The sequence below is a fragment of the Odontesthes bonariensis genome, chromosome 19, assembly GCF_027942865.1.
Source record: "Odontesthes bonariensis isolate fOdoBon6 chromosome 19, fOdoBon6.hap1, whole genome shotgun sequence".
NCBI lineage: Eukaryota > Metazoa > Chordata > Actinopteri > Atheriniformes > Atherinopsidae > Odontesthes > Odontesthes bonariensis.
Window position 1 is genome coordinate 5,885,533 of NC_134524.1, and position 22,003 is coordinate 5,907,535.

Below are 22,003 nucleotides of genomic sequence, written 5' to 3' on the forward strand. Positions count from 1 at the left end.
ATTGTATTTTCCCCATCTCTACAAAGGAAAACACCTGTTGCTACATTCACAGTTTCTTCCACATCTCATATCATTTTAGGAACTTTTTCTTTAGCTTGTTCGGCAGGCATGACGTTTGACACCTCTGCATGTCACATGCTTTCACTTCCTGTCTTTTCGCAGCGAAACAAGAACACAGACATCTTATGACCCGTAAGGAAAGTAGATAATTTATTAAGAACATTTTGCTTCAACTGAGCTCCTACAGATGGTGTAGCAGAAAGTAATCTTCCTTCTGAAACGCATTAGCTGAGTTTTAGTGTAAGCACAACAGGAAAATGCGTACTTACGAAACTGCATTCTAGTGTACAAGCGTGTGAGGCACACAACAATCTGAAGTGTTAAAAAACACACCAATGTGCACGTCTATCACAACCCAAAACAGATACAGCAGCTTCATTATTAGTCAAGACAGTCTGACACAAACAATTAATACATTTACCTGTTAGTTTAGCACCGGCAAATCTATCAAAAGTAATTGGTTGGTGGATACACTTTTATTTTGGCAAATATCTGAACATTACATAACTATCACAGGTTAAAGAGAAACCGTCCATATTGTTTAAGTTCTTAAATGTCCTCAAAGAGCAGCTAATCTTAGTATTTTTCCACTGTGGTTGTCACTGACACACAGCACAGGGCCCACACAGTCTCCGCCTCCGCACACTTATTCACCCAATCAATGCACCTTCCAGCCACTAGTCTCAGGTCTTCCAGTTAAACTGTGTCATTACGCCTTTAGGGCTGGTTTCCTGGATGAATGAAACAATCTTTCCCAAGGCTGTCAAACTTTTAGATTTTTACAAAAAATGTTAAAGTTTGATTTCTTAAAAAAAAAAAAATGGCCAGCACAAGCCGTGTTAGTGCAAAGAGGAAGGAGACCTTGAATGGGCCAATTAGCAGATAAACACTCTTATCATTCTCGGATAGTGGTAATCGGGGGGGGGGGGTATTTATTTGTCATAGACTTGGACCATGGCGCAAGATATTGAAAATAATGGGTTACTTCAAGATGTTCTGTATAAAAGGGCCGTTTAAGAGACAGCATTTCTGGTTCTGACGTAAGAAAATCGATACTTTAACTTCTAAACTGAAAATTGTTATTGTAGCAATTCAGTGCTAAGCATGTGTCCATATGTGAGATTAGTTTTCAGCTTAAGGTATTGCATTACTTAGGATTCCAGTTGATGTAAGAGGGATCTATTATAAAGGGATATTTTGCCTCATCTGCAACAGATCGAATTCCTTAGAGCCAATAAATGTTGAGATAAATCGTGCCCTTTCGAGGCCCTTTGGGTGTTGGGAAGTTTCCCGACTTTATGTCGCTGGTCCAGCGGTGCTCAGCCATAAATACTTTTTTCTATATCTGTGAGGCCCCGACACTGACACCGAAGTCGCTGTGTGTTTGCACCACAGGAGTGATCTGTGGCTGGAGGTAATTCTCTTCAACATTATACCCTTTTTTCATGAGCTGACCATTTCCTGAGGTCTCAATGAAATGTCTGTGGCGTGTTGTGGTCAAAATAACACAAAAGCACATCTTTTTCTTCCATAATCTCATAGCAAGTCGTGAGTACTTACGGCCCGAGTTGTTGAAAAATGCGCCGCAGAATGTAACGGCCTGTTCAATGACACCACTGAACTCATTTTGTAATTCCTCCGTCACCCGGGACTTCCCCCATCGTTCATTTCTTCTGCGTTTTCTTTACGCTCAACATTAAAAACGTGTTTATTAGCCCCATATGTCCCCACTGTTTGTTTTTGTAATGAATGCAACAACTCTGCACTGATGGTGCATTCAATCATAAATGGAAAAAGGGACATTTCTGACGCCTGAAAGGTGGTGCGTGCGGTGGTTAGCACCATCACCTCACAGAAAGAACTGGGCCTGTCCTGCGTGGAGTTTGCATGTTCTCCCTGTACATGTGCGGCTTCCTCCCACCTTCTAACAACATGCGTGTTCGGTTCATTGACCCTAAAATTCACAATCATTAGAGTAAGCTGATATGGCGAATGGATGGATGCAGGATATAAAACATAAAACAAAGTACTGGTACCATTACTCGTTCATTTATGTCTCACGTTGAGTGAACTATACACTTTCTGATGAGATTGGATGTTAATAACAGCAAAAACGAAGCACACAAGAGTTCCAACACCCCACTTCCAAGGTACTGTGAAGTAGGAGGCTGGATAAACTTGGAAAGAGCGACTCATCACATCTCTATCAAGCAGTTCCAGTTGTTAAGGAGCTACGCCTCTCTCTAGTCATTAACATTACAGTATGATATGAGCAGATCCTGGGGATTCAGAGCTGGTGGTTTCTCAGAGGAATCAGTCAAAATCTGCTCAATATCAAACATGCCGGATATTTGGTCTTCAGAGCATTCACACATAAAGACTGTTTACCAGCGATTAAACTCCAGTGGCTTCGATCTAAATCTGGCTTAAAATATTCTAAAATGACCTTGGTGTTAATTCGGACTCTAAAACCACGTCTTTGCCCTCAAACAATCCTTTAACGTGTGATGTCCTGCTGTTTGGTTCAGTGGAGTCAAAACCCAGGAAGCCCGTCAGAAGCAGTTTTGCCTCCCGTTGATCGGACAGTGAAACAGGTCGTAAAGGTCAGAAAAGGCCAGAAAGCCTTTCAGCTGCTTTTTTATGCACTACTTGGTTCTGCTTGTAAAGGCCAAATCTGCAGCAAAAAGCTGAAAGGAATAAGGAACTAAGATCAGTATCAGAAAGAAAAGCCTCTAAAGCAGTATAGCACATAAAACAGGACTTCTTAAATACAAGTATATCATCTTAAATTGTGTAGAAAATAAAACAGATGCATCAATTACAAAAAGGGAAAAACAGTGTATTGACCGAGTTGGACATTTTAAATCAAAATAACTTTCTTTTTACCCATCAAAACACTTACATTTGTATAAAAAACACTACTAAAAAAACAGTATCCCCAGCTGTGAAGGGAAGAGGAAGCCCACAATGCGTTATCAGCTGTGAACACTCAGCGCTTACAGAAACAAGTCTCTTCTTTTTTTTTTTGTCCTCTGTTCACAAGAACCAAAGAGGAACAAGGACAGGGACCGGATCTGCTGCCTGGGCCCTCTCTTTTCCTGTTTGAGCTTATATTCTAACCCTGTAAGCTTTCATCCACTGATAATAAACACCTCAAATAACGATGTAATGCTAAATGGTACGAAAAAGATACCTTGGAAGTTTAGCATCTCTGATTTGCCACCACCTTCCTCTACACAGATGTCTCTGACTGAAGCTTCATCACAAACTTGTGGCTTTTGGGGTCAATAAACTCCTCGCCCAGGCGCAGGAAGGGGAGGGGTGTTACTGTGACAACCAGTGCGAAGTCGAGGCGTTTCAAGCTGAAGACCTGCCCCTGGCGCAGGGACGCCGTCACTGGCTCCTCGCTTATTAGTGTCCACTGGCGCCCCCTGTTGTGGTCCAAATACTGCAGGGTGGGACCTGGGGTGAGGTAACGCTCCAGAAAAGCCTTCAAAGACAGAAAAGAAAAACGTGTCGACAGTGAATCTGACGCAGTTTAGACACGAGTAGAACTGAATTCTTCGCAGCTATAAAGTCTGTACTGCAGGTTTTAAACCAAATTGAAGGCTTTTTGCATTCACGCGTCTTCACGGAAACTAAAATACGCTCATAAATGATTAAAAGAACCCTCCTAACCTTGGGGGTCATGCTGTGTGTGATGCAGAACTGCAGATGGTTGATGATGTTCTCCATGGTGTGGTAGGACTGCTGCCTGGTGGCTCTGAGGTACTTCTGCATGGCCCGGGCCATGGGTGCAAAGATGGCCTGAGCAGCCTCCCGGGGGTCCATCACTTCCCGCGGGTGTTTGGGTGAAGAAGCAACCGTCTCCTCGTCCTGATGACGCTTGATGTGGGTGAAGGCTTCTTCAACAGCCACCACCAATCTGTGGAGACACAGGAAAGCATGAATGATTCCAACGTGTTTTATATAAAAAGTACGGCATTAATGTTGGAGCTTTAAGAGAATGTGAAGACGCTGCACTGACTACATCTATCATGACCCCAACCTTTGAGCATTTCTGGACCGCAGGAACTTCTTATTTCTTATAACAACAGAAAGAACTCATTTTCAAACACTGCAGGAATTGTGTAATGATCAAATCAAACTTTATTTATATAGCACCTTTCATACTAAAAAGCAGCACAAAGTGCTTTACATAATAAAATCAATAATCAAATCAATTCATGCATAAAATCACACACACAACATCACACCGACAACCACACTGCACGCATACCACCCCCCCCCCCCCTCCAACATGAGCAACATCAATATCAACAACAATCAACATTAAAATCTGGCTTGACGCTGAAGTGAGGAAACAGTATCTTGGGGATCCCGGTGTGGAAGATCCCATGAGGAAAAACACTGGATAAATAAGTGTATAATAAGTATATAATCAAATAATTAAAAAATAATAATAATAATAATAATAATAAATAAATAGATATTTTAAATAATGGATGAATAGATAAAATGTAAACTAAAACAAAACAAACTAAAAATAAATAATTAAATAAACATATAAAATAATATATATAAAAATAATAAATAAATTAAATAAAATTCAGCTGTAAGCTAAACTAAAAAGGTAGGTCTTGGGCCTCTTTTTAAAAACATCAACATTTCTGCAGCCCTGGGGTTCTCTGGCAGGCTGTTCCACAGATGAGGTCCATAATAGTGGAACGACGTCTCACCATAAGTTTTGGTTCGAACTTTAGGAACAACTAAAAGGCCGGTACCAGAGGACCTCAGGGTCCGCGAGGGCTCATTTATAAATAACTAAAAGAACCTTAAAATCAATCCTGAAATGAAATTATGTAAAAGTACGCTGATTGGTTGCCCACCATTACTAAAACAGTACTCATAGACATCAATGAAATGTTTTTAACATAAGCAGTGAAGCCCAGTACTGGCAGGCTGTCATGTTACTTCAGTGAGCCCACAGTACCATATGAAACAAAACGGCCTTCCTCTTAAACTCTGTGCAAAGACCCAGGCTGCCAGCAGGCCCCACAGAGCAAAAACCACACATCCACCCAGAAGACAGCAGAGGAAGGCCCCCGAGGTCACAGGGCAGACGCCCCCCGGAATCAGGGGGCGACAGCCCACCAGCTCCAGCCGCCCAGGCATGAGTCAAGCAAGTCCTAGAGCCACCCAACGCCCCAGCAGAGGCCCGCTGGACACCCGAGAAGACCAGGCACCCCAGACAGCCAACCAACGTGGGCCAGTGGACACCCCCATGCCCTAGGCAAAGCGCCCTGGGAGCCAGTGGTGGCCCTCTCCAGCCATGATTGAGCACATTTCATGTAAGAACTATACCATATACTTTGCTTTCCATGCACACACATTCACCCTGACACATGCATATTAGTCCAGTGCTCAGGTCTCTGCACTGGCTTCCTGTCGCTCAGAGAATAGACTTTAAAACAGCTCTGCTTGTGTACAAGTCTCTTCATGGTCAAGCGCCAAAGTACATCTCTGACATGTTAGAGCCATATGAACCAACTCGGGCTCTGAGAACCTCAGGGAGGGGTCTCCTGCTGGTGCCCAGAGTCAGGACTAAACAAGCTGAGGCTGCGTTTCAGTTTGATGCTCCTAAAAACTGGAACAGCCTTCCAGAAGATGTGAGACAGGCCTCAACTCTGACAATGTTGCATTGCATTATCATATCTTTCCCACAGAGGTCGCAGCATCTCTGTTTAGTCCTTCTACAGATGTCCGCCCGTCAGGTTTGGCATTATTATGCATGTATATAGTAAATGTATACATATAAATAAATGTATGAAGTATTTTAACAAAAATAAATAAGCAAGCAATACTTGGGCATCAAGGGGAGCTTTGTATTTATAAAGCTGCCAAACCTTCGTGCCATCCAGCAAACCATTTCTGGCTTCCATTAGTTTTAAACAGAGCGAGCATCAACAGAGAGCTCCTTCCAGCCTGCAGAGTGCGACATGCCCCCCGATGTCGTCACTATTAAGTGGTTAAAAGCTCTGCTGTACAAACGGGAACAGAAACCCGAGCATGAAAGGAGCACCATAACAGCCCATAACAAGCCTACCTGGCCTTTCGTTTGCGAACCCTCCGCTCCACCTCTGCCTCCTCGTAGTAGTACTCATTGTGAGAGTTGTCTCTTCTCCGAGCGGCGGCTGCTATCATGGCTCTCGACTGGCCCGTGGAGTTGTTGGTGCTGTTCTCTGTGGACAAAAACACTGAAGTTTAAGACGATCCATCCAACAGATGTGAACAGTTGAGGTGAGCCATGGTCCCAGCTCGGGTTAGCGTTAGGTCATTTAACCCTGAGGAGCTTGTCGTATAAATGTCAGAGAAAGCGGTGCATGCTGCCTTTGCAGGCCGATAATAAGCACTACGTACAAAAAAAATAAATAAATATGGAAACTGATTTCTGTTTGTGATTCAATTGCTGAAAAATCCCTAAACTGTGTGACGCAGGTTCCTAAGGGTTCACTGGGCCACAGTCCTTTGTCCAAAGTATAAATGTACGGGAGCCTAATCAAGCTGCTGACTGATGTTGACTGTTTGCTTTAAGTGAGTTGTCTTAATGGGATGATTTTCAGTCAATTTCCGAAGCGTTTAACCGTCTAACCAAAGAAACAGAAAAATATGTGGATCAGAGCAGCTTTATTTGGGGTTTGATTGTATGAATAAACGCTGATTTGCTTTACTTTTCTTACATCGAGGGGGAAATCAAGCTGCAAACCACTTTATCTGGGCGTGCGAGTCTGGTTTGGAGAAGCTTGATTTGCTCTGGTTATGGCGTGACTAACAGTCATTTCTTTTGTTCTACTGCTGTGGAAATGTGCTCATGGAGTGGATTACCACCAATGCATCCTTAACCTGGTCCCAACATTTCATATCAGTATCTGATCAGAGCAACGTAGTTATTCTTTATTACTAATGTGATAAAAGAGGTCCAGATGTCCCAGATTCAGTACTGTGATCATCCAAGTTGCCAGTTGACCATTTATATGTGCCGTTTTAACTCATGAACATTGCTCCGAGGAAGAGAAGAAAATATGCATGTACCTTCCTCCAGGTTGTAGACTTTGAAGGCAGAAAGCTTCTTGGTGAGGATGGACTTGGGCAGGTTCAGCAGTGCAGGGTTGTAGACCGTAAAGTCGCTGTAATACTGGTCCAGAACCCACACTGCTGCCCGTTGGATGCTGCATGGCACCACAAAGAGGAAGAACTGTTCAGTCAGCTATATTTCACAGCACCGACTTGTTATCAGCATGCACCATTCCCTGACAACCAAACAGGTCCATGACCACCAATGAGAACAAAAACATCTGCTGTACTGCAACACTGTGAGAAATGATAATAAGCTCTCAGACCTGAAAGCCAAAGAGTTCCTGTGCACGTGTATGCAACTTTAATGTGGACTGTATGGGAATACTGTTACTTTGTATTTGTAGAACAGTAAGATAACAGATAAACGATCCATGAATACGTCCCATTTACAGTAAAAAAGGAAAAGAAAGACGTTAACTTGACTATAAATACAGAAAAGGCGAACACAGTGTGGGGTTATGTTCCCCTGCGACCTGCATGTGGTTGCAGCTGCACAGTTGCTATGACTTGCAGATGCAGAACTCTACAGTTCTGTCACAGCCAGCCCAGAGTGAAAGCAGCAACACCTACAGAACTGCTAGACTTTCTCTACACACATCTTTCAGGTTTCAATGAGTAAAATAACTCAAGTGGTATTCTTTTTATGACAACGCCTCAGCCTCTGACGCAGTGTTAATTTCGTCAGCTTTTTAAATTTAGTCTTAGTCTTAGTCACAATGTGGAAAATCAGTTTTAGTCTTAGTCACATTTTAGTCATTTTAGTCAACACTGTACATAATAGAACTTCTCCACACACGGCGGCATGATCAATCATTATCATGCAGGTTGTTTTGTTGTCCTTCAAGTTGTAAACGAAATGGCTCCACACATCCAGGCGTTGTTTTCGCCCAACTCCAACAAACCGTACACCGGTATCCGAGCCCGACGCCATGACTGGACTGCAAAGTTGAACTAGCTACGGTTAAGTTATAGCTAGCTACCGGCTACGTTACTTGACATGGGAAGGGCCTAAACTCAACTGAACTCGACTCACTGAACTACTACAGTACTGATTGAGCCGCGCGAGGCACTGTGGGACAGGCGCCGTGCAGGGACAAACAGGGCAACAGCGCGTAATCTTCTATGAAGTTCAAGAAACACTTATATTAACAATTACAAATTACAAATTAATTATAAACAATTACATTTTTTAATGTCCATTGTTCCATCGCTTGTAAATTTCGTCTCGTCTTAAGTCTCGTTAACGAAAATAATTTTCTATTCTCGTCATGTTTTTATTTTCTGGAAGCAATTTTGTGCGTCGTCGTCTCGTCATCGTCACGGGAAAAAGGGGCGTTAACGAAATATTTTCGTCATCGTCCTGGTTGACGAAATTAACACTGCTCTGACGTAACAGCACAGGGTCCCTTTGTTTGGGGGTCACCTACAAATGTCTAATTTAGTGAGATTTGCAGGGTATTGTTAAATCCCGGTACCAGCTCAGAGCAGAATTCTCCAGTGTCCTCATCTTTATCTCCACCTACCTTAAAACGCTGCATTTGCTGCACCTCAGATTTTACTCCGACCCACTTACTCGTGCTTTGAGCTTCGCTGTTAGGATCAGTTTATCCTCAGCAGTTAGTTACATTTTGCTCGACTTCAGAAAGAAATGAGCCAAGTTAAGGCTTAATAAACCTTCCCAATTAAGAAATCTTCCTTCTTGATGGAGTTTTCTTTGATATCGTTTTCCCAGTCCCACCCAAACCCTTCTTGTAAACTATGGTTAACTGTTAACCAGAATCACTTCCTAATGTTAGCCTCTAAAAACTTTCCTGGTTCAGTAAGGGTTCATGCCTGCAGTCTGTTGCTGCAGCTTACTTATCTGTGGTGCAGTATCTTACCAGCCTGGGTCAGTTGAATGCCTGATGTGTGACAAGACTGCCTAAAAATAACTGGATTATTACGGGTTATTTGTTTCCAAATTTACATTTGCACGGTGGTGCAAAACTGTACCGCAGCTGTCAAAGAGGACTGTCAAAGGTAGCCGTTTCAGACATTTTAAAAGACCTCAGACCCAATGCACAGAAAAAAAAACAAATCTTCATACGATACATAAGAAAATTCTAAAAAAAAACTTTGTCATTTTAATATAAAATCAAATTGGACGTAAATTCTAGAGGGTAAAAATGAGGGTTTTACTGGTATTTCATCTACGTTTTTTAAAGGATAAGACCGGTTTTTTGACATTGGGCCCTTGATTTCACATTATAACATGATGTTCTACTCACCCCTGCTTGTTGTTGAACATTTGGAGCTGTTCCGAAGATATTCGCGAGGCGTCTGGCTGCTCTCTTGAGATATTCGGCCATGAAACGGTTTCCTATGGGCAAGCTCATACAGGCACAAACTATGCTGTTTATAATTTATTAATTACTCTACACTAGCACTGATAACGTGGAGGTGCGTCGCTTACTTAAAAAAATCCGGGTTACTAATTTTGAATTTTAGCCGAATGAATAAATAGGCAGCAGGTCTGTGGGCTGTCTGTGGCAGTAGCACGACGAGGACGTCAGTAACACCCACTTTACGACAAAAAAAATCAAAATTACAATAACCCGGATTTTTTTAAGTAAGCGACGCACCTCCACGTTATCAGTTCTAGTGTAGAGTAATTAATAAATTATAAACAGCATAGTTTGTGTCTGTATGAGCTTGCCCATAGGAAACCGTTTCATGGCCGAATATCTCAAGAGAGCAGCCAGACGCCTCGCGAATATCTTCGGAACAGCTCCAAATGTTCAACAACAAGCAGGGGTGAGTAGAACATCATGTTATAATGTGAAATCAAGGGCCCAAAGTCAAAAAACCGGTCTTATCCTTTAAGATATCCTAAAAATAAACGAACAAGGCCAACGACACACATGCAAAACAAAAAACAAAAAAAGACATTTCTGATGTTTGACAAACACTAACCTGAGATGCCCCACGTTATAGAAGCGACTGACTCCGTCCGTGGTCCTAACAACCTTTAGACAGAAGGCAGGCTGCAAATGTCTGACCTCCAACAGCACCAGAGCCAGGTACTGAATGAACAGCAGCGCGTCCACCAAAGAAGCTGCATATCCCACAATCCCCCTGTAGTCCGTCTCTTTGGGCTCCAGCACCCGGACCCCATAGAAGAGCCAATAAGATGCCACGAAGAGAAAGACCAGGGCCAGCAGCAGACAGCGGAAGACGAAGAAACGCGGCAAAGAGGCTCGGGGCGGGCGGAGAAACAGCGCCCATGTGGAGATGAGGAGGATCAGCAGCTTGAAGGCCAGAGAAATGTAAAGGCCCTCGCACGGCGTTCCGCAAGGATCCAGAGTGTCCCGCCAAAGGAGCTGTGGGAGAACCAGGAAGGCCAGAGGAGTGACGAGGGAGAAGAGCCCCAAAACGGCACCCAGAACGGGGCTGATGTAACGGCGGCAGTCGAGAGGGGAAGAATCCTCCAAGTCTTTAGAGATCCGCGTCAGGTCCTCGTTGGACACGCTGTCCACAGAGGTGCCAGTGACCACCGTGGTGGTCTCGCCCCAGTTGTCATCCTGAGGAGAAATTTGAGCAGGCAGGTGTTAGTAACGCTGAGGCCATGTGTAAGACAGGTGCAGAGGAGAAGGAGTGAGTTAAACTCAGACCCTGTCGTCTGCTACGGTCGATTCTGCGTCCAGCAGCGGCTCCCCCGGAGCCTGGATGATCACAGATTTGTCCCCACGGATGGCGCCATCTCGACTCTTTGAGCGATGCCTGTCTCTTCTCTCTCTGGAAGTCAGGAAGAGTTATCAATCCTGAGGCAAACGTTCATTATGACATACTTCATGTTTCGGCAGCCAAATTATCTACATGTATCCTATTTTTATTGGATAATTTACTGTTCATGAGCAACTGAATTAATTATGTCGCACTTGCTATGCGATGAATCATACAGCACTGTGGAAACCCCTCATTTCTGCACATACTATTGTGAGGGAAACATGGTTCCTGGCTAATTTGTCTGTTATGTTGACACAACACTGGTTCATTAGTTGAATTAGGAGTCTTTTTTCTGTCTTTTTATGCTTAGTGTGAAGTAGCCTTCCTCTGAGAATGATCAGTTAAAAGGACTGGACTGAAAAAACAGCCAAAAGCTTTGAGAGACCTTCAGAAAGCCTGGAGAACTATGACTTAAGACCACTTTAAAAGATTACAGGAAAGTCCGGCTTTCATGTAAAGAAACGGGGGGCTGGATGAAGACTGTTGCACAGAACTGCAGCAGAGCCAGAGGCTTCGGAAAATGTTGTTAAATGATTTGTAGTGAAGGGTTTTCTCTTCTACGAGCAAACATGACTCAAAGAAGAAAAATCCTCTCCTGCGATGGCCAGTTCATGACCACAGGAATTATTGCTTATACACACATCCAACTGTTATTTAGTTATCTTAACCATCTTTATACAATTTGTTTTTCTTTACTTTCTTTTGCTAGAGGTTTTTTTTTTTTTTATCCTCAAATCATTCTTGATTGTTCGTTTTTAGGAAGAGATAAAAACCCGAGAGACTTCTGAGAGACTTCAGCTAAAGTGCTTAAAGTACTTGAAGATCAACTTTGCAGTGTAGACAAAGAGAGATTAACTTCCTCTTTTTAATTATAAGTGAATAATCTCATCTTGTTTACACTTAATAAACATGCTCCCAGGTAAGATTACCTTATGGATGTGCCACAAACATTCAGCTCTTTATAAATGTATTGTATTTGGACACGTTGCACATTTTAAAAGGAGCAAAATGTAGGATTTGGTAACATCTAGTGGCAGAACCTGAATACCCTCAGGTTATTCTCCATTTCAAAGAGTTTAGGAGTAACTACATGGTAAAAAAAAAAAACATAAAAAAGATTTTTAAAGAGACAGTTTTCGTTATGTCCTGTCGGAGCTACTGCAGAAACATGATGATGCTACATGCCAGTTACCGCCGAGCTAATTTTTTATTGTTATTTTCACAGGACTCGACATTAACTGAAACATAAATATTATGTTTTTGGTTCTGCCAGCAGACCTGTTTAAATGTTTCATGCTGGACTCTAAAGACCGGATTAAATAAATAAATAAATAAATAAAGACCGGACTAAATTTAAAAAATAAACAAATTAAATTAAATTAAATAAAATACAGACTGGATTAAATAAATAAATAAATAAATTCCGGATTAAATTAATAAATAAATAAAATAAAATAAAGACCGGATTAATAATAGTATAAAAGTAATGATGATCTCCTACCTGTGTTTGCGGGAACTACGCGAGTGGGACGACTTGTAGGAGTAGCTCGAGTATGTCGACTCGTTATCCATGTCAGAGGCCAGCGGTGGGCGGAGTTTCAGTGCCACTCCCGTCCCCGAGCCGCCGCCCTTCTCCCAGACCAAACCCAACTGGCTCTTGCGGTTGCAGATGGACTTGGACGTAAGAGCCAGAGGAAGACGCAGCAAGTCCACTTTACTTCTGAGGGAATCTATCTTGAAGGCCTGGGAACAGAAAGAAGGATGGGGGGGGGGCAAAGTGAAAGATGAGTTAAAGACCATGTGAGAAAGCAGAGGGCGATGGGGGACGAGGAGAGGGAGGAGAGGAAGAAGATAATTTGTCATGTGAGACATGTAAAATCGTCTCAAAAGGGACAAATACCAAGCAACAGCAACGAGAAGAGAGACAGCATTGTTAAAAAGTTGGCACTCCGCAGCGGGTGGAAGTATGCGTGTTGTCTGCACAGGACACAGCTAAGCCCATTCTTTGGCTTTGAGAGTTTTTATGAGCGACCGCGAGCCGTCTGACCCAGAGTATGTTCTCAGCCAAAAAAGGGAAACTTCACCATCTTCCATTCTGAGCTTCAAGTCTCCCGTGTCCAGGACGTGTAGTAGAGGAGGCCGAGCACCAGAAAAATCTTCTCAAAGATTCTCAGTGTGAGATTTACCCAAATTAACAACGTGCAATATCCTTTTTTTTTTTTTTTTTTCTCCTCAGACTGGTCCATTTCTGCAGCGTTTGTCACTATTAGATGTGCGATACACACTTGCACAGACACCGCATTCCCCAACTGTCCCCTGTGGTCTCCCAGGGCAACGGAGCTTAGCCACCACAATGGTCATGAATGGGAGTCTAGGGGTGAGAAAAGACAAGAGGGGGATAGTTGTCATGGTGACCAGAACATCAACCCAGCACCCCGTCTCCTCCACACCTCAGAAGACAAAAACACACACTCCATTCAGCAGGCCGCGATTCTGACTTCATTTAAAAGATATTTTGAACCAGTTTCTGCTCTCCACTTTTAGTTTTCAACTGGAAGGAGCCGAGTTGTTTTCTCCGGGGTGTATTACCAACTGGCCGCAGAACAAGTAGACTTCTAACCCAATAATGAATCTCCTCGTGCTCTCTTATTTGTGCTGTGACCTCCACTGTCTATATTAGACACTTCACATTGCACTAAGGGATTTCATGTGATTCGCACATGGATTTCTACATTAGCAGGAGCTCAAGGCTGTAAACATTTCAGGTGCAAGAGTCCATAATAATGCATTCATTTTCGTGTTCTGGATGTGCAGCATTACCGGAGTCCTTAATTCCTACTTGTCCATGTTCAGTTTTAGAGTCAGAATAAAGAGTAAATAACAAAAAAAATTGAATTTTGTAACATTCTTTTGGATATTTTTCGTGGAGTTTACCAGTTTTCTCATCTCTTTACAATTATCTGTTGCTGAACAGCCGCCTCAAAGAGGAGTGTTGTCTTTCCTCACTGTAACTCTATCAGAAAGCCAACGAGTAATCAACAGGGTTTAAATTAAATGAGGAAGGAGGACAGGTCAGAACTCGGTCATCTCTGAAAAGAGAGAAGTGGGATGCATGTGTCGAAGCTCCTGTATGAAGATTCAGGCAGAATTTAACACCTCATCACATTTACTCAACATCTGCTGCAATAAAGAACACAGGGAACGTGGTTAGATTACACTGAGTGTATATATATATATATATATATATATTTCCAATTTTCAGCACCAAAAATGCCAAAAGTTTCGGAAAAACAGAATCTCTGATCTGTAGCTAAAAAACTTCCGTTTGCACAGCTGTTCGACAGATATTTGCAGTGCCTGTCGCATCACATCAAGCAGAGCCCTGCCTTTGCTCTCTGGTTAAAAAAGGAAAGCGCAATGACCTTGCATCTCATAATCCCCAAAGAAGCGTGAAACATTATATTTAGATCCCTGCTGCAGCTCGAGCACGAGAGGGAAGTTAAAGCAGAAATTCAGCTAACATCATTTCTAACAGCTGGTAGTGATTTAATCAGTCAAACCCTCTCACATATTCTTTTCTCTTCCTCTTTCACTCCCATTTCTAAGAGCATCAGATTAAGTATCCTCATGCCAAACAATTGTTTACAGGCTGCAGAGTCTTTGCATGTCTTTGAAGCTGTTAATGGGAATATCCACGCTCTTTTATGACAGCAGAACAAAGCTGAGACCTGAGTATCCATCTCAGCAGACGCAAACTTGTTGCGATTTCTGGGTTCCAGCAGATTTCTCCAAGCGTGAACGTAAACACAGCCAGCTGAGTTTTTCCCACTCTGTCAGGAGACAGTCAATCCCATCGATCAGCTCACAGGCCTCCGCGGCAGAATCGATTTCTAACCGATTGATTTACACTGAAGTCCATGTTCAGCTCGGGATGGGAGGCGTGCCACGTGCAGCAAAATGTTCTGTTACAGATTGTTGGTCTTAACACACCAGTCTGAAAAAAATCTTTATGTCTTAGAGTGTGATTCTGACAATTTATTTTTTTAAATTTTTTTTTAGCCCAGTCACAATTTTTATTCTCTTGTATATTATTTGGATATCTTTTTATATTTTTTGTGTATCCAAAGCCAAGAGCTCCTGCACTAAATTTCATTATGCCTGCATAGTGACACTAAAGATTCTTGAACAATCCACTCTCAATTCCACATTTTAATGACTTCCGTGTCCGTGTCAACAGGTGAGATTTTTACCCCTTACTGACATGTTTTTGGATGAAAATGATAGTTTCTCCACCGTCAGGCGGGGTTGAGGGCTCACTGCCCTGCTTGTGGGGCTCTCAGGGGCCTCCAGGCCTCAACGAGGCGTGGCTCCAGCCTCTTTACTACTTCAGAGGGGGTAGTGCCGTGGCTTTGGGGCCTAAATATTAAAGATACACAGCAAGTTTTAAGGTGAAACAAAATGATGACTACTGCTAAAGTCAGCTTTAGCCATGAAAGCGCTTTGTTTTCACGCGTTGGGACAAAGCGAGGCGGCACGTGAGACAAAGCAAACACACCCAGCACAAACTGATGCCGCTGTGGGCAACAGACTGGCGATCTCACGGCAAACACAACTCCCAAACGTGTTAGCACAGGGAGAAAAGTCGACCTGAAGCACCATTTGAGGAAGCCTGAAGGCACGCGGTGCGTAAAAGCGCAAAAGTCAAGAAGGTATCGCAAGCCAAAGCTGCCATATCCACACGTCGAGAGCACACGTTATATATCTTAACGATCGCGTTCTGTTTGCTTATATCACGCGTGGTATAAGGACACCCGTAAAAAGCGCCCCTTTTCCTCCTTACGGGACGCGCTGTATAATGCTTAAGCACGCGTGCCGAAATACACCACGCGTCCTCTAGATGGCCAGTGCCACACTGAACTTACCTTTACACAGGGGATGTTCCACCTTGATTATTATGTTTTATTATATATAATATACAAAGACATAGGCGCAGTGTGCAGTTGCAACACTGACAGCAATGTCCAACACGTGGTAAAATTATGTAGCATAAAATAATAAGACACATACAAGGCAATTTAGGCACACCAAGATGTTAAAAGCAGGGCTTAAGACAAGAAGCTAAAAACTTGGGGAAGAAAAACACCCTACAGTCACGAGGTCAGCATCTAGAGGACGCGTGGTGTATTTCGGCACGCGTGCTCAAGCATTATACAGCGCGTCCCGTAAGGAGGAAAAGGGGCGCTTTTTACGGGTGTCCTTATACCACGCGTGATATAAGCAAACAGAACGCGATCGTTAAGATATATAGCGCGTGCTCTCGACGTGTGGATATGGCAGCTTTGGCTTGCGATAAGAAGGAAACTTAGGAGCGTGCGCACCGGTGATCGCGTCCACGGTTGAGCTCTGCAGAATCAATATCAGCTCATCAGTCCTGACAGGCAGATTACAACAGAATTAATTCTCTGTATTTATCCAAAAATCTATTAAATGTCGGGGCGAAGCAGTAACCCCTATGCGTTTCCACACCGCGTGCGCGTGAACAGACAAAAACACTTAACAGCCTTAATCCCTGCGGGAGTCTTACCTTTCTGCCCAGAAGGAAGAAGCTGCAGCACAAAGAGCTGCAGCGAAGAGCTGCGTCCAACTAAACTCCTTCACAATTTCACTTTCCTTCCACTTTCATCCGTCCGCAGCTTCCACGCTCACTCAGGCTGTTGTTGAGTTTATCTTCCAACTGAGAAGCAAATATAAACGAAACACCAAAGACACACCACAGGCAGCGACATGCACATCATCCCGGCTCCGCGCATCTGTTGTGTGTCGAAGTCCCGCTGAGCTGAAAGAGGGGGGGCGCCCGGCACAGGATGGGAGCCATAAAGAGTCAAGGTAGATGGAGTACGTGCACAGCTTCCGGGATGGACTTTGACAATAAAAGCTGAATGCTGGAGTGGCACAAAGGTGATTCAATAACTTGAAAATCCTTTGGATGTTTGCACCAACAATGCACATTCAGCACTGTCCAAGAACCACTTCTGGGCTGAACTTTAACTTTAAAAGTACCTTTATACCGACGTCAGAACAAGGTTTTCAGGAGGGGCTTCTGCGCAGTAGGTCTTTGCTGTTATATTTGAATATAATGGAATACAGTGTGGAACAAACAAAAAAAAAATGTCATCAAACACAAGAGCCACATTCCCATTCAGGCTTAGCGCCGTAGGATCAGGGATGGAGTCAGATTATCTTATGGAGCTGGCCCACTACATGCCTACTGTCCCCCAGCTGCTGAGATCTTTGACTGTTTAACTTCCACAGATTATTTCAGTAATAAACACAAAGGCTCCTCAGTAAGCTGAGGGCCTACTTTCCTTTACAGGGCTTTGAGAGTCTTTCAAACTTTTATTTCTTCTTGTTTAGATTATTGCAATACTCTTCAACCTCGTCATATCACAGTGACTCAGACCTTTTATGACTTCTTTCAAATCTATTACTTCTCGCTGGCTTTAGGCCTGATTGAGTTGCGTATCTTGGCTTTTTTTTTTTTCCATGCAAGCGCTGTTTTTCTATTTCAGCACATCTTACTGATCTGTCTGATGAATGGCCGTTTCATTTTGAACGATCATGCTCATACTTGCTTGGCTTGTTCGGCACTTTGGTTTTAGTTTTAAAGCAGCTATAGAATAAACTTTGGCTTTTTGTCTAAGAACTGACTTTTTGCTTCTATTTTAAAGGTCCATTAACAGTCTCATTGCAGCCACTAGAACAGACTTGTCTCGTTTTCAGCTTCACTGAACACAACAATCAATTAAACCCCAGTTTTTACTTTTCTTTGCCAATAACCAGAAGTCAGTCTTAAGCCTACAGACAATGAGCTAGTTAATACAAAGTAATGTGATTGTTTGTGTGTATCAACAAGACACGTTGGACTCTGACACTAAACACCAGCCATTTGCTTTCTCCAGTTCCTTTCTTTTTAATCTCACAAAACACAGGAATCATACACACGAGATCTTTTTTACCGTCTGTGCAGCTAACAATCTCACCAATCTTTAAAACAAAGGAGGAGAAAATAATTTATACAACCTTTTTTTTTAATCATATCTACAAAAATAAAATCAAATACAAGGACTAAGGCTTTACAGAGAAAAAAAAATTAACATATATATATAAAACAAGTGGGTCTGATCTCTATTTATATGACGTGTGAGCAAAGACACAAAACTAAGAGACAATGAGATGATAAAGATGTGTTTATGCATACAGTAGTTTGCACTGTGCAGGGAAGTTTCGTTTGTGCAACATTCAAAGACAAAAAGGAATCAGTTGGATCCCCCCCCCCCCCCCACAACACTGATGTCAGCGTACAAGGTGAAGGCGTGAAAAGGAAGATGGGAAGAAGTCTAGAGGTAGAAACTGAGAATAAAACATCAGATGGGGGGAAGGAATAAAGAGATGCTTGGAAAGATTCTGACAGATCCTGATTCAACCCGCTCAGACCATCAAGCGTTCTTCTTCTGCGCTGAATTAAAGATAAAGGGTGAAGTGTTGTGGCCGGGGGGGGGGTTAACTCAACTTCAGTCCTCGTCTGAGGTGCTTGAAAATCAGCAGCCAAAATGTGAAGAAGAAGAAAGTGTTCCCTTTGACCCCTCCCAGGAAATATTTCACTTTGGTTGAACGTTTGTTGTACATCTCAGAACTTATTCCTTTCCAAGTTCACTGAGAGTCAGCTGCTATGACAGTCAGCCGTGCAGTTTCTTCATTTTGTACACATGCGACAGCCTTCAGAGGGCTTTAAAAACCTTCCACCGGGCGGAAACGCGTCACTTTGATTGCACAGCGAGAGGCTGCTCGTGTGTCAGAACGCGACTGCCTCGGGTTGGTAGTGCATTCTCATGTTTTCAAGCTGGTAAAGAGGCTGATTAACTCCCACATTATATTTGAAACCAGCTCAAATCCAATTAGTCCAGTGTGTTTTTGAATGAAAGAGGCTAAAAACAAAGGTGAAAAAAAACGCAGCAGTTTAAATGCATATCGTCTTTCTGATTAGTACCACAATGATGCAGTTTGAGGGGGACGGGGGACGTGGGGGACACACTTGGTTTTAGTGCAAGTCTTTACTGGTTACATACGCCTCAACCAGGATAATTAATACTTCATAAGAAAATCCAGGAGTTCAAAGAGTACTTCCACATCTGTGCATTTCATAAAAAGCTTCAGCCAGCTTAACTTGGTCTAATCGCCATGACAACAGCGACCACGGCCAATATTTTTATTTTCAGAGTCTACCTGCACGAAGCCAAACCCTGTGAGACTCAGGAAATACCATCTTAGCACAGAGTAGAAGCAGGGTCTGTCCAGCTGTGTTTAGGTTCATATGTGCAGGAGGAGCTTGGTGTTTCTGAGCCTTGTTGTCAGCTCAGACACAAACTGGTGGAATATAAAGTTTTAGTCAGCTTTCAAGCAGAGGGTTTTTGTTGCGTGCGGACAGGGCCTGTTCCAGCTTTCATTAGCCAAGCTAGCAGGCTGACGGGGCATGTGAGCGAGTGTGTCAAAGTGTGTCAGACTACATGTTTCACTGGTCCTGTGGAGCTTCTCACTGAAAAAACGCCCGACTGAATGTGGGAAAGCAGGGTCTGAACGCCATGTCGGGCGCGCTCACTGGGTGGGAATCAGTTGCTGGTTCACAGAATTTTCCTGGAATTCACTAAACATTTCCTCGACACTGTGGAGAGAGCTGAGGGATGCACAGTCAAGCAATGTCAGTGTGATATTTGGCAACAATTTGAGTGATAAAAATTCAAGTTTCTCTTTGAATCCGCGTTTTTAACACTTAGGTGTTGAACCTGAACAGCTTTCCACCGTCAGCACAGCTGGGCGATCCCAAACCCGCCTGCATCTCAGGGGTGAACAGCGCGGTAGTGTCTGTGTTTTAAAACCAAAGCAAGCAAACTCAAACCTGAGCTTTGTGGTGAGCAGCCTTCTTATAGCTGAAAAGAAGGCTTCGGTATCTGCACTAAATGAGCATTTCTTCCACAGTGAACACCTGACAGTGAGTGTGTGAAGTGACGTTTGTGTGTGTGAGCGTGTGACATCGGTTTCCTTACCCAGTGCAAATAACCTGAATCATACAGACACAGTCGTTCGGCCGAGGTGGCAGGTGAACTTAGTGTAAAGCAAACAGTGGCGGGGGGAGGGGGCCTAAGCGTCGCCCTCCCCCCTTAATGCAGCCTGAATCTTCCAGTACCTGATCTGTCCACTGCAACGGGACCAACATGACAGATGCATCGTGGGTAAAGTGCTGGGGTGACGGGTCCCTCGGAGAATTTCCTTAAATGAACATTTCAACACTTTTCTGCTCCGTTCCTTCAACCAGCTCTAAAAAAGCAAAACATACAAGTCATTTTCCTTCACAAATATCAAACTTGGTCTTTTCTGCACTTTCCATCCTTCCAGTTTTTTTCGCTCCTCTTCACCAGTCAACTTGTCATCCTTTTTCCTCAGTTTCTGCTCGGTGGAACTCAGAGGCTGTGCCGACCTCAGGGAGTTGCACCGGGCCCTTGGTATCCCAGGGTAACAGAAGCATGGATGAGGGGGGGGCGAGGGGTAATGGGGGTAGTGTTGAGGGAGGGGGGGGTGTCAAGATAAGCTGACAGCAGGTAAATGAACCCTGCGGTGGCGTCAGAATCCAGTTGATAGAATTTTGGGTTCTGCTGAACTTCCCTCTGTACCTGGTTGGGTTGGAAGTAAAAACGAGATCAGCCAACATATGGATGGACATCACAATGGACATATATAAAATGGAGAGAATAACAGCATTTGTTAATCTTAAACTGGAGAAATTCGCCTCATATTGGGAAAACTGGGTCAACTATGTTACGCCCCATAGGCCTGATTTTATTTTTACAAATCAGTAACTGTGCCATATAAAAAGGATCACTCCCCACTTTGTACATAATCTTGTGTTTTTTTTGTTGTTGTTTGGTTCTATTTTCATCGTTTAGACATAAAACAAAAATACCACTTTGGCATTTAGGACAGACAAGAGATACAAGATGTATGTTTGTTTCTGAATGTCAATTAAAAGAAAACAAACAAAAAAAAACAGATCAGATGATGTTTTCGAAAGGTTTAAAGAGCAAAATCACCGCACACTCACCATCTCCGGAACTACGATCCATGGAGGGCTTCCTGGAGACGGTTGCCGGGCGACACGCTTGGTCCTCTGCCTCCTGACTGACAGTGGGCTCTCTGAGAGTTTCCAGAAGATCACGGTGGGCCTTCTCGATTTCCTGTAAAGACACGAACATACAAACCAAAAAGGTGACGTAATAAAACAGGAACAAAACTTTACTTTCAGAGACTCTGAGGTTACCCCTCCAACTGCAGTCTGCACATACAAAGCAACAATTGCGACGGGGGATTTTCTTCCTAAACAAGCTGAGGAATTTGTTAAAATAGATTAGATTGGACGCCACGTGTTCCTGCTTCATAGGGACATCTGAGGGCCAGTGCTGCGCTCCAGACACGAGCTTCGTATTCACGGCTTCTGGGGCGATGGCGTAACTCCCTCGCCCTCGAGTGCGAGTTGAGTTGTCAACCTTCTTTTAATTGCTGTTTTGCAGAAAACGACCAATAATAAGGAAATGAAGATCATTTAATGAGACAAATATGAGTACATGGAAACTGTTAAAGAGACGGTTCATAAGAAACAGCTGAGACTCCTGGAAGGAACCGTAGCCGAGGACACGGTCTGACCTTTTAGTTTCTATTGAACCTGAATGCACTGCTTTACCAGGATTAATTCACTGTAACACATGTAAACAGATCCTGGTAGAGGAGCTGAGCTTGTTGTTTCCACATGCTTTCTGTGTTAAATGTAAATGTAAATGTACTTTATTTCTACAGCCCTTTACAGACAATCCTTACGGTGTACCAAAGTGCTTTACAGCAGGTAATAAATAAAGAGAAGAAGAAGTAAAAACAAAGAAAAACAATAAAGGAACAGTGAAAGCAATAAATTACAACAAAATCAAATAAGATAAAA

General features: G+C 43.2%; 2 protein-coding genes across 7 annotated transcripts in view; both read right to left on the reverse strand.

Moving 5' to 3' along the window:
• Positions 1-1,684: 1,684 nt before the first annotated feature.
• LOC142368630 (vang-like protein 2) lies at positions 1,685-16,765 on the reverse strand. 2 transcript variants are annotated; one of them, XM_075450840.1, is made up of 9 exons: positions 16,547-16,765; positions 12,464-12,705; positions 10,848-10,971; positions 10,150-10,757; positions 7,153-7,289; positions 6,167-6,302; positions 3,739-3,985; positions 3,254-3,550; positions 1,685-2,747 (listed from the first exon to the last, which is right to left on the reverse strand). In XM_075450840.1, exons 2-8 carry the CDS (start codon positions 12,532-12,534, stop codon positions 3,293-3,295), a joined length of 1,581 nt encoding a protein of 526 aa, XP_075306955.1. In that variant the 5' UTR covers positions 12,535-12,705; positions 16,547-16,765; the 3' UTR covers positions 1,685-2,747; positions 3,254-3,292. The 2 variants fall into 2 exon arrangements, with proteins under 2 accessions (XP_075306955.1, XP_075306954.1); XM_075450839.1 differs by having other exon boundaries at positions 1,685-3,550.
• Positions 16,766-18,298: 1,533 nt separating this feature from the next.
• The window catches only part of arhgef11 (Rho guanine nucleotide exchange factor (GEF) 11), a 35,583-nt gene continuing 31,878 nt past the window's right edge, over positions 18,299-22,003 (reverse strand). For all 5 annotated transcript variants that reach the window (XM_075451869.1, XM_075451867.1, XM_075451868.1 and 2 more), the window contains 2 exons: positions 21,116-21,248; positions 18,299-20,687 (listed from right to left, as the gene is read on the reverse strand). In XM_075451869.1, coding sequence (XP_075307984.1) covers positions 20,638-20,687; positions 21,116-21,248 — 183 coding nt within the window. In that variant the 3' untranslated portion in view covers positions 18,299-20,637. The remainder of the gene's footprint in view (positions 20,688-21,115; positions 21,249-22,003) is intronic.

What these genes read in the sequence shown, in the direction of transcription:
- LOC142368630 (XM_075450840.1), bottom strand. Translation starts at nt 12,534, where the DNA reads ATGGATAACGAGTCGACATACTCGAGCTACTCCTACAAGTCGTCCCAC. An exon ending in TATAACGTGGGGCATCTCAG is followed by an intron (nt 7,290 to 10,149) that starts GTTAGTGTTTGT and finishes GGTGCCATGCAG; the next exon opens with CATCCAACGGGCAGCAGTGT. An exon ending in GTTCGCAAACGAAAGGCCAG is followed by an intron (nt 3,986 to 6,166) that starts GTAGGCTTGTTA and finishes GTGTCTCCACAG; the next exon opens with ATTGGTGGTGGCTGTTGAAG.